The sequence below is a fragment of the Sabethes cyaneus genome, chromosome 2 (genome assembly GCF_943734655.1).
Source record: "Sabethes cyaneus chromosome 2, idSabCyanKW18_F2, whole genome shotgun sequence".
In the NCBI taxonomy this organism is placed as follows: Eukaryota; Metazoa; Arthropoda; class Insecta; order Diptera; family Culicidae; genus Sabethes; species Sabethes cyaneus.
This window is the reverse complement of record NC_071354.1, coordinates 122,767,569-122,780,963: the sequence shown is the minus strand read 5'-3', so window position 1 is coordinate 122,780,963 and position 13,395 is coordinate 122,767,569. Positions and strand designations below refer to the sequence as shown.

Genomic DNA, 13,395 nt, shown 5'->3' with positions numbered 1-13,395 from the left:
TTTCCGTATAATTTCTATGTGTTCCACACATAGATTTTTGCAATGTGCCAAGTTAATGAACTTTATATACCAAACAGTTATAATTTATGGGTACGCGAAACCTTTGTACATACTAATCATAAAATATGCGTATATTTTTTATGTGTATAATTGCACGTACTATTCATATGCGTAAAATTTTGATGTGTATTTCTGGGCGGATTGTGCTTATATGTGGCACATGATAATCATCTGGAATTTCATATGGAAATTTACCATTAGTTATGTGCAGAATATTTTGAGTGTACCTAGGTACTTTTAAATATTTTTTTCATTCGAAATTTATTTTGTTCAGAGTAAAGCGACCAAATTATTTCTAGAAAAATACGTAACATCTTTGATAATTAAAAATGTAAAAATATAGTAATTTGCTTGTTAATAATTACAACTTAACCTGAATCAGCTCAGAAGTGCCTCGCAAATTATGTGCATTTTTCAACTTTAGGACACTATTCCATCAACGTAATTGCGATATTTTCTGTCAAACGTTATCTAATAACCATCGAAAAAGCGTAAACAAATGAAAGCATTAATTATTTTAATTTTATGGCGAGAAGCGAAAAATGTAATGCCATAGTACGTGTTTTGTACCTGGCAACTGTTTGACTCACCTTCTTATCGACGCAGCGATGGTTATATCAGCTGCTGCGAAGCTAAAATTCTTTCGTTTCCTTGGACCAGATGGTATTTCGTCTATTCTGTTGAAACACTTTATCAACGCCCTGGCTGCTTCGATGAGCAACCTGTTCTGTATCAATCAGAACATGTGTCTTCTTAACAGTGTGGAAATCGGCATGCATGTTACATTTATTTACACGGACCTATCCGCTGCCTTCGATAAACAGAAAGACCAAATCGAAATTAGTAAATTGGAAAAGCTCGGAATTGGAGGTCCGTTGCTACGGTGGTTCAATTCATATCTCTCCAATCGCCTAGAAGTTTAAATCGACGGGGTATTTCTCAAGTTCTTTCACTACTTACTCTGGGATCCCACAGGGCAGTCATCTTGCACCTTTGATATTCCTCGTCTACTTCAACGATGTCAATTTCTTGCATATACAGTAGGATTTCGAATTTGGCAACACGCATTTGTCGAGACCCTTTTTTGATATGAAAAAATTGAATGTAAATGCGTTAGAAATTGACTAAATGTTATTGATCTACAATTGCAACCTTTTTATGTTTACAAAATCCGTCAAGAGCTATCCGTGCAGTGCAAGTAAGTTTTAGGCAACCTGTGGTAAGACGTAGTCCGACGGTAATAAAAATATTAGGTTGTAAGATATTTGCTCGAAACCCATCCCCCAGAATTTTTTTGCCAGAATGCAATTTGCCCGAAAACCATTCCCCAGAAAAAAATTTCCCAGAATGTACCATTCCCCAGAAATATTTCTCCCAGAGTATACCATTCGCCTGAAAACCATTTCACAGAATAGATTATTCTCCAAAAAATTTAATAAATGGAACCAATTTTCGCATTTTGGTGAAAACTTTCTTGCGGAATATATCAATCTGCAGAAGAGTCGTATGACTTTTCCCCGAAAACGATTTTCCATTTTCCAGAATATACTATTTTCCTAAAAAACCTTTACGCGTAGCACAAAGCAAAGCCTTGGATTATAAACTTCATAAGACTTGACCGTTCTTTATCGAAAGATTCCCCAATCGGTAATTGGGGTACAGGATAATTACGGAGCTAGTGTAACGATCCTACTGTCTATATAGCAGCGTTACGCGTAGTACAACTCTCCCGAATAGACTGTTTCATCTCTTTGCCCCGTTTTCCCGATATTTTCTTTCCCGAAATTATATTTTTCCTGAAAACTATTCTCGAATAATATCATACATTAATGAGAATATATTCTTAAGGTTAACATTGACCGTCATAAAAACAATTGTCGACCAACATTTGAAAGGGGCGGATAAGCCAACTGTCAAACAGAACGAGTGAGAGTTATTTTTTGCTGGAGCAGCATAGGAAAATGAACTCTCACTCGTTCTGTTTGACAGTTGGCTTATACGTCCCTTTCAAATGTTAGTCGACAATTCAAAGTTAATCTTTGGCGTTTAAGCAGAATATGGGGTAACGAAGGAAAGAAAAAATCAGAGGGGTTGTGTACAAGACACGACCGCATATATAGGTGACGCAGGACTACGTAAGTCTCTTTGTAGTGATAGTAGCATGTATTCATACTTGTAATCATTCGATTCTTCATGTATACATGCTATATGCAACATATATACATGCTACATGCGTTGTATGTAACATTTATCAAACTAGTAACATTGCATACGTTCAATTCGCAAAAGATTGTGAATTTGAAAACAATTTAACAAAATCAAGAACACAAACTATTACTTTCCTGCTACCTTACTGAAATTAAAGATTGTTTTTATTATCCATGGTTTCCCACGTTGAAGAGATTTTACCAATTCAATCCTATTTTATCAACAGCATATTTTTTCACTACACTTCGGCAAGCATGCGTATTCTAACAGAGCCGTATAATAACCGAACACTACAGCTGTAGCACATTTTTCCAACACAGATATCAAGTTCGCCGAGGTTTAATCGTCTCGCAGTAAAGAATTTGCGATCTGTTGGGATAACGAACTTGTGTCATTTTTTCTGGCACACTTCCCTAACACAGACATCAGATTGGATTAGGTTTAATCGCGTTTAGTGATGTCCGAAATTTTCAATTATTCGATTACCGATTAATCGGTGAGCCTTGTCTGCACTAATCGATTAATTCAACTATTCGTGCTAGTGGTCTTCGATTAGAAATATTCGAATATTTCTTTGAATAATTCGATTAATCGAACGATTATGAACGATTACCGAGCATTATTCGGGGATTATACGTACTGATTGAACAATTCGATTAATTCAACTACTCGTGCTGGCATTATTCGATTAAAAATTATTCGAATATTCCTTGTGTTATTCGATTAGTTGAATTAATCGAACGATTAACGGACATCACTAATCGCGTTTGTAAGAAATCTGTTGACTCGATGGGGCTTTGTCACTCTCTCTGGCGTACTTCTCAAGCAAGGACATCAAAATGGTCTAGGTTTAACTGCGGTGTTAAGAAATCTTGTTGAAATGAGGAAACTTTGTCACTTGTTTTGGCTTACTTCCCAAGCACAGATATCAAATTGGTATAGGTTTAGATCATCGTAAAGAATCTTCCAACCAATCACGAAGCGAGAATTCTGGTAAAACATAGGTTCATTATTTTCAATTCTTCAATAGTTCAACATCAAGAATCCATACTTTTCTTCATTTGGGTCAATTCTTAATATTGAAAATCGATCGGAAAACCGCTGAGCTATCAGCGTTCAAAACCTTTCATTTTTCGTGACGCACGCATTTTTCGATTTTTCGGAATGACACCCTATCTCAAAACTTACCGTAAGACGTAGTCCTACGTCAAAAGCATTTCTCAAGATCTACTGATTGGGGTACAGTAGGATTTCAAATTTGGCAACAAATGCGTGTCGGCTATGTTGCCAAAATCGAAACCGTGCCAAAACTGAGACCCTTTTTCGATGAAATAAATGAAATATTTGAAGATCAAATAAATAAATGACCCAGGCTCAAACGAGCCGAACTTCAGAGACACCTGGGAAATACGCGACGAGTAACCCGAGAGCGAATTGAATGGAGCTCAAAACAGCACGAACCACCTCGGCTGACGACTGACGGCTGACGACGACGACGACGAGGAGGAGGAGGATCGTCCTACCAGTCCCGTAAATTTTCTTGTGCTCCAAATAGCTAGCTGTGAAGTTTCAACCTTGAATGCGGAGAACAGATTTTTCTTTGACGCCGCTCCTGAAAACCACGATTTTCAAACTTTATGTACCCTTTTCTCAGAAACTACACAACGTATTGGAACAAACTTTTTTTTGTTTTGTTGGTAGTAACTTGGCAAAGACTTTTATAATTTTTGAGGTTTGTAAACGAAACACACCCTAAAAAAACGAAAAAGAAGAAGAAAAGATGGCTGAAAAAATAAAATTATGTCTTCTTTTTCTTTTTTCTCTAGCTGTGTTACGTTTACAAACCTCAAAAGTTATAAAAGTCATGTTAGCCTTCCCCCCAAATTGTCTCCAATGAACTAGCCGAAAAACTGCATTACACTCAAGTCGCTTTTTACGCGCAGGATACGTCCCGCGTAAATCAAAACTGCGTAAAAAAACCGCGTAAATTCCGAAAACCGCGTAACAAAAGCCGCGTAAATTCCGAAAACCGCGTAAAATAGTCGCGTAAAAAGAAACCGCGTAAAAAACCGCATAAAAAGCGACTTAAGTGTATTTGCCCAGCAGTTCATATAATTTTCTTCACAACTTGGGCGTTAAAGGGATGAATACATGGCCACTAAAGGGTTAAAAATGACTAACAGCGAAAACATATTGACAAATAAGCAATGTATGTTGCATATAGGAATAATTTATTTAGGTTGAAAAAGATCTCGATTTTGGAACGGTCTCGATTTTGGCAACATAGGTGACACGCGTTTGTTACCAAATTCGAAATCCAACTATATTTAAGCATATTTTTGGAAGTGAAATATCTTGGAAAACGAATACTTTTGTTGCAAAAATCGAACTATGCCAAATTCGAAATCCAACTGTATATGGTTTATTATGGTATTTATTTGCATTGGTTAGCGGGACATTGGATTTTTCGTGGCCATACATAAAAGAAAATTACTTGCACTACAAATCCTTTTTGACGTAGGACTACGTCTTACTTTAATAGGGTGGCACGTTGGAGAAGCAAAAATGACCGCGACACGACAAAGTGATAGATTTTGAATGCTTATAGCTCAGCCAATTCTGAAAATATTTTCATGGTTCGCATACCATTCGAATCACAAAATATCTGCCTTTTGTATGATTTTTATTAGAAGATTGTATTTTGCGAGTAACTCCTGGAATTTCCACGTAAAGTTGAACAATTTTTCCAAATTCCCTACGGTATTCGTTCAGTCATCACCGTAGTTACCATATGAAATTGTTATTAATAACATACAATCAATTTAAGTGAAGTCCGTGAGCAGGGACTCACTTGCGGTATTTACGCATATATTTTGCTTGAACAAATTGAGACATTGTAAAATCAGATGCACAAAACTACTTACTTATTATTAACTGTACCAGCTAAGAGGCCTGCGTTGACGGTGGCAGAGCGCTGTAAACTGTACCGTTTGAGAAGAAAAGGAAATCGTAGTGATTCAGTGTATTCTGAAGTGGGCAATATATCATTAGATGGTGCATCACACGAAATAGCTGGTCCCTCCAACTTTGAAGTGTTACGTGAGGTGACCGCTCCGGCGCACGTAGAGGCCAGCATACCGCCTAAGGTAACAGGTGAGTCTTATAGAAGCCGAAAAGATGTAAAGATGTAGGGTACGGGATGAGTCATCAAACATTTTCGGCTTGTTAATATATTTGGCTTGCATTATAGTTGTACAAAATCAAATAGTGCCGAGTAATTGCAAATTTATGGATATACCATTCCATGCTTTCAACTTGCCGGATAAAATATTTGTTGGAATACTCCAACCAGTACTAAGCTTCGACTCGCTGTGAGCCAACGGTGAGTTACTGCTAACCCAAGCGCACCAGTTCGCGCGCAATTGCTGTCAACAATTAAACTAACCTTTATTTGCTCTGCCAACAATAATGACATTGTGGCCGAAAGTTATAAAACTACTCTGAACAGCAGCAGCAAGAGAGTTGAAAGTCAGTAGGCATTCAGATGCCGTATAGTCAGCAGGCATGTAGATGCCAAATCGTCGCGCTATATTAAAGTGTAAATAGTTGTATATAGTCGCTGTATTTTAAATATGTGAAATTAAAGTAGACAAGTTTATTTCGTGTTATCCGTGAAAAGAAAAACTTGTCCCGACAAGGAAGGCTACCCTCCTGCTAGACAGTTACTCCTCCACTCTGCTCCTTCCACTGGCTACGACATAATGGTCCTTCGAACCGGATCCGCGTCGAACTCCGCGGACCTGCAAGCATCGTACCAGCGCAGCAGCCGACAACCGTCGAACTCCGGGGACCGGCATCATGTTTGATGGAGTAACCGCCACTGCTAAGATCATCATTGCGCCCGACAACCCGTCATTCAAGGAGCAGCCTCACCGCTCCCATCCTGCGAGCAGCGTCACCAGCTGCCATTCTTCGACCTGTGTGTGCGCTGAAATTACCCGCACAACAGCAAGTTCACCCAGGTGTAAGACGCACTGAGCTTACCATCAGTGGGTGAACAACAATTATTTCGAGCATCGTCGGGCGCAAAAGCGGGTAACACTCACAGTGAAATGATGACGTTCTGTGTGGGTCGTTATTCTAACCGGGACTTCAATCCCAACGACCCAAAGCGGTTTGGAACAAACTGTGTTAAAATCTGACGGAACAAATTCCCACCGATGTCGTGGAACTGACGAAGCGCAGAAGTCGTTTACTAACCGGGACTTCAATCCCAACGGCTTTAAGTGCCTGCGAACAATCTGCGTGTAAACCTGGTGGAATAAACTTTTGTACAAGCCGTGAAAGTGACGAAGCGCTGTACTAACGGGTGAATCATCATCATACTCGATAGTGGATATACTCGTCCATTAATCTCGGCAGTGGATGTACTCATCCACTCATTCTCGGCTGTGGATGCACTCATCCACTGTTCTCATCATCGCATTGTTATCGACCTGTGTGCCTGCCACGTTCAACGACCACCGCAATTAGACGAGCAGCGTCATTAGCTGCCATTCTACGACCTGTGTGTCCAGCAACTACGCGCGCAACAGCAAGTTCACTCATATGATAAGATGTACTAAGCTTATCACCGGTGGGTGAACGCCTCTCTAAAGTTAGTTCGAGACTGGTCGGACGCCACGCAATTACGAAAGTAAATCAACATTTACTGGACGAATCGCGCACTGAAATCATAAAATTAGTGACTAAAAATGGCGCAAGTGGATGCACTCATCCACCATTCTCCACGATTGTATTGTTAACGAGCTGTGTGTACTCCGCAGCTACGCGCACAATAGCTTGTTCACCGATACGCAAGATGTACTAAGCTTACCTTCGGTGGAGAAACGACTCAATCAGTGAAGCTAAACTAGTCACGTTAACAAGCTCATCCACGCGTAAGATGTACTAAGCTTACCAGTGGATGATTGAATCTCCAACAATTAAGTGACTAAGATGTACTAAGCTTACCGTCAGTCCGATCGTTGCTCTACGTGAAATGAGAAGATTTGCGCTGTACGTCCATCGTTACGACTTGGTGAAAGGTCGTTATTCTTGCTATTCGCTTCTTGACCATCTCCGTTATAATACAGTGAACAATACATTCAAAATCATTTACTCCGCTCGGCGAAGTCATTGCAATTCGTCGAGAGAACAAACGCACGTCGAAGTAGAAACTGACTACGAGTTCTGTTCCGCCCACTTTACTAACCGCGACTTCACACTTGACAATCCAATGTGCTTCAGCAGAGACAAGTGTTAAAATTGCACGCTTCATCATGCTCAACCGCTATATAGGAGAAAGGTTGCAGATGGAGAAGAGTTCACGGTGATCAATTCGCCTATCAGTCCCAACGCTACTTTCCGTACGCGAAGAAATTAAGGCAATAGCAACTGTAGTGTCTTCAAACATGTGGTTAAATGATTATCTGCTTTTTGGAAATGCCTGGACCGATTTGACTGAATAACAACCAAACGCAAAGTTTTGTGGCCTAGAAGAATTCTATTGAACAGAATTTGGATCGGATGTACGGTTCCGATGATATGTTCGGAACAAGTTCCAGAATATATGAAACTTGCACCTTGAATCATGCGACACCCTCCAAGTACACGAAATTGCAAAACTATACCATTGGTAGTCGTATAAAATGTTCAAGACATCATCGGCACATCTGAACACGTCCGGGAATATTCCGGATCGGGGATCAGTTTCTGAGTTGAACTAAAATACAACATGTGGCATTTTTAAGTACCCAAAATTGAAAAAGTAGCTCATTTGTCGTCATATAGAGAGTCCAGGATTCCATTGCCCACAGCCGGACAAGTTCTAGGAACATTCCGAATACATCCAGGAAAACGGCCAGTTTCTAACTTAAACCAATCCCCAGAATGCGACCCCGCTATTAACTCAAAATAACAAATTACAGATAAAAGGAAGACATTTTTTGATTGCTTTGAAATATTATACAAATTTATCAGTATATTACATAGACATGCATATGTATTGATGATAACTACCATAGTGTTATAAAAGTTGAATTATGTTCCGAAGGCGTGTCGAATTCTAAGTCAAATGACAAATGAGATGGTATAACAAAGGTTCCTTTCACCAATAGGTGGATTAAAACGGTTTTTCACCGTTATTGATAACCGATATGGAGCTTTTTCTTTCACGCGTTTAATGAATGTAAGTGAAGACCCACACATACGTTTCTGAGTAGTATTAAATGATAAAGGTTATTATCGGGAATGATTTGAAAATTGCGTCAGAGCAATTGTAAATGTCGATTTAGCGATACTGACTATGAGACCAGCTTCATTGGAGCTATTAGAACATGTTGTCAGCCAAGTCGGGGTCCTATCATTGCTCTAATGTCGAAAAGTTTCAGGGTAATCTTCGATTCAATTTAGTATCAATGGCTCCAATTAAGATTGTTCCACAGGTGCTTTCAAGATTTACTTTTCCAAAATGAATTAGGCCCTGGAATTTTTTGAATGATCGGCCAACACGGAATCTAGTTTGATGCACCGGATTACCTATTTCACTTAGAACTGCTTATATACGATTTTATTTTATGTTAAATTTCGTTTTTCCAAACACTTCTCAATCTAAAGCTAAGCTGACCAAGCGCGAGCAACACAAAGATGGCCATTGCTCTGCTATGCAAGTACGTTTCATTGAAGTTTTTGGAGCGTCTTAGTAGAATACGAAACCTAAAATTAAAAAAGAAGAAAACTTATCCAATTTAATTCTACTATGTATATTTTATAATAAATTATATTAATTATATGTATATTAATAATTTTATTATAAATATACATAGTAGAATTAAATTGGATAAGTTTTCTTCATTTTTAATTTCAATTTTAAGTACTTTTAAATCCTAACCGTCGAGACACATGTTAACTTATCTTCTCCCGTGGTTAATGTAATTTCAATTGCTTTAGTCTTTTATTTCCATTTTTTATTGTTTCATTTTTACATTACAGGCACCTATACGACTAAATACATCTGAATTAAGAATGATGGCACTAAGACAGCAACAACAAATCGATACACAACAGCAGTTGTTAGCTGCCCGAGAACAAAGATTGCGATTTCTAAAAGCGCAAGAGGCATGCGAAGTTGTTGCCGTAGCTGAAGGAGAACGCTTGCGTAGACTTCGCGAAAGGGTTGAGGCACAAGAATCAAAACTTCGAAGATTACGCGCTCTGCGGGGTCAAGTTGATTTACAAAAAAACTACAATGTAACATTAGGTAAGTAACGAACACCGGAATATGTCCCTTTTTGGTTGGTTTTTACAGAAATATCGTTGCATCTTTACTACAAAACTATATACCATGCCAGCACAATATTCCAGACGGTGCCTAATTTTGGACAGTCTCAATTTCCAACCGAAATCCAGCTTTAATTACTCATTTGATGATTTTATCTTAAGCAACTTTGGACACTTTACTTTTTGTTCTTTTGTACAAAATTTTCCCAAAAACCGTTTCCCCGAATGAATTGTTTTCCCGAATGAACCACTTTCCCGAATGAACCACTTTCCCGAAAACCATTTCCCCGAATGTAGGGTGATTGATCTTAGTTCGTACTATGCAAAAAATGATCTTGAATCGTACTATAAACTTATTCACTGTTATTTCAATCAATATTATAAAATTTGAATTCAAATCAAACTTAAAACTATCTTCTGTTATTTTTCGTTCCGTGACTTTTATTATTTGCCATAAAATTTACTGCTCAAATAGTTAAATTTTTAACAGATGCTGATGACACATTCCAGCGTTACGAGACACCATGAGCAACCGTTTTTTCGAAGCAAATTTGTTCATATTTTACCAACAGTCTAACGAATATCTTTCAAAATATGTGTTTTGAGATGCTATTTAGTAGTACTTTCTCAATACGAGGGCGAAATATTTATTATAATAAGCATCATTGAATAGTGGCGGAATACTTTTCGTTACGGGACACCATCGCAGAAAATGCGTATTCTGAACATGATTCAAACATTTGCAAAACTCTGCTCTCTTTCAAGTTTTTCAAAGTCGACATGTTCCGAAAATTTTTAGCTGAAGGCAGCCTGAAACTCAAAATGTAAAAGTATATTCAGGTTTTTGGTTTAGTTTTTAAGATATAATAAAAATCATTTCGTTACGGGACACCATGCGCTGTTGGGCAAACGGTATTCTGCAAATGGTGTCCCGTAACGAAAAAAGTAAACTGCATTATATGGTTTATTTTCTCTAGATTTCTGTTCAGGCCGTCATATTTTTTATATCTGGTCTATATTCACTATATTTTGTAACAATAGTGTACTGATTTGGTGTGTTATAGTCTGGTAATAAGACATACGTAACGAAGTACATGTAAGGTAAAGTTTACTTCCAGGTAAAGAGAAATACCCATGTGAGAACTATACTGAAGTATAATAATGAAATGCTTGCCTAATCTTAGGGTTTGGACACATTAGTAATTAAAATGTAGGGGCTGTGCATTAATTATGTAACGAGTTTTCCCCATTGTTGACTAATCGCCCTCTCCCCCTATGTAAGATTTTGCATGATTTTGGCCAAAATAACAAAATTCAAAAATTTTATTTGAAAAAATTTAAAACGGCAAATAAGGTTCGTCTTGATGCGAAAGGTATGCTTTATTTGCGCTGCACGCCAAAATGGTATTAAATAGCAAATATTCGAAAATTAGGTATTTTGTTTTACTTCAGACGTATCAGTTAACGTATCATAACGCATAAATTTAAAAGTTTTTAAGCAACTCTACTATTTCATGCAACATTAACAACTCATGTTGCGAACTATAACTATAACATAAGTTGCTATAAAAGACTAATTTTGCCTATTCTTTAAAATAACTTTGTTGAACTTGCAAATTATTCTGCAGTCATAAAACAGTTATATAAAATATAAAAAAATAAAACAGTTGAAAAGGGTCATGAAAACTTTCAAAAATGAAACGCTAAAAAAAGTAGCTGAAAATGATGCCGTTCGAAGTACGACACTTACTATGCATCTTGCAAGCTAAAAAATGTTCTCTGGGCTAGGCTGTCTCGCTAGTGTGCTAAAAAAGCTGACTAAACAACTTTCAGAAACGGAATTCCAAATTTTTAGTCTATTCAAGTATTTTAATGCTAAAGTATTGAAGTAAGTCGAAAACGGCGTTAGGTATAAATGTCTTTAAGACTTAACCCTTCTTCTTTATCGAGAGACTTTCTTTCTTTTTCATTAACTTTTTTTTTTTTGTTTTCGGGTACAGTGGGTTGTTAGCCTCAGGTCCCTATCTCACTGACGTGGCTGCCACCTCAAGGTGGGAGGAAGCCACTCTGTCCCCTTCACTGTTAGCCTACAGTAACCGAGATTGCGTACCCCAGCCGGCAACACGTGGACGTAGGGGTAGAAGTTAGTAAACAGAGGTTATGGAATGCACATGTTCACCCTTTGCCTGGAGCCACCCTTTGTCGAGAGACTCTGCAGCTAGTTATTAGAGTACAAAACAATTAGGTTGATTTGTCTATTTTGGATAGGCTTTACGCGTACTTTATTCTGGTTACTTCTATTTGATTTTGCCGTAAATGTCCAAAATAACGTACGCGCAACGTCTGCCCAAAATAGATAAATCACTCTACGGGGCTTGTACAACGATCCTACTGACTTTGGCAGCACCATCCAGTCGAGATTCGAACATACGACGACTGGTATCATACCTCGTTAGGTATTACTCATCAGGCATCACACCTTTTTTGCGGTGTCCACCTTTCATATAATGTGTCCGTTTTTCTGTACAATGTCTAAAAAATATGATTACTAGGTAATGTTTTTGATGTTAAAGTATAAGTTTTGAACAAAATTTAGTAGTAGTATGGCTGTATCAAACAGAGATACTTGTGTAGATATTGAATTTTAATCTTGAGGTGCCCGTCTTTACCGCACATTCCCTAATATTACAATATATTATTATATTGTAATCATATTTATACATACTTATAGTAAATACATATTTACTTGCATTCGGTCATCAAAATAATAGATTTGTTATCGTCGATAAAGGTTAGTTGAAACATGATGTGATAAGTGCTTTTTCATTCAATTACTTTTTGCGTTAAACAAAACGTTACGGGACACCATTTTGAAGCACCTATTTTATTTTACATAAAAATGCTTATCAATAGTCAAGCACAGCGCGATTTTGATTGTACATATATGATTAAAGAAAATCCATAGTTTCAAAAAATTCGGATTTAAATTCTCTGGTATATGGAAATAAATGCAAAATTTTCGTTACGGGACACCATTATAAAAGTACCTGTTTTTAAAGGCCGCTTATCTGGAAAATGCTTTCATTTTTCAAAAAACTCTGTATGAACAAAATGTTACCCTAGTAATGAAACATGTTTTGACGATATACAGTTTTAAATTATTTTGGCTTAAAACTATTGACAGAGAATTAATTGCAGCCTTGCCTAAATGATGAAAAAATCTATATTGTTAACCTCCCACTTGCTAGATGCATTTTAGCATGAATTGTCAATAAACAATATGACAATTCAGGATTTTTGTAAGCTTTATAGTATGTTTGAACATACTACATACAAATATTTTTAATATTACTACTTTCAAAATTTGCTCTCATGGGATAGATGCGCTTGGAATGTGTCTGATTCGGCTTCTAAGGCCACCATCAAAGCTGTCTTTTAAAACTACGTGAAAGTACCGTGAAAGCACCTAATTCCGATCACCTAAGGCATGATTCATCTTTGAGTCCCTACTGAAAAATAAAGGTTACACATTTATTTACATAGTATGTGTCTTTAGCAAGTATTTTCAATTATGTTTCATGGAAAAATGTTGAAATGCCTAAATTATTAACCGAAAGTTACAAAAAATGCATCCAAGTATGCTGTATCAGTGCACCTAATTCCGATCATCAATTTTAAGGGGTGATTCCGATCACAGGTGTATCTAATTCCGATCACGTCATGATTAGCTGTCGACGTATAAAACTATTGTCAATTTGTACCAAATGGATACGAAAGTGAAAGTGGCTCTGAAATATTTTGCGTTTA

The 13,395-nt window shown here is 37.4% G+C and overlaps 1 protein-coding gene across 1 annotated transcript in view; it reads left to right on the top strand.

The window, feature by feature from the left end:
• Positions 1 to 13,395, top strand: part of LOC128736918 (apoptosis-stimulating of p53 protein 2) — a 290,684-nt gene that overhangs the window by 628 nt on the left and 276,661 nt on the right. The window contains exon 2 of the mRNA XM_053831429.1: positions 9,301 to 9,568. Within this exon, the coding sequence (XP_053687404.1) occupies positions 9,301 to 9,568 (268 nt within the window). The remainder of the gene's footprint in view (positions 1 to 9,300; positions 9,569 to 13,395) is intronic.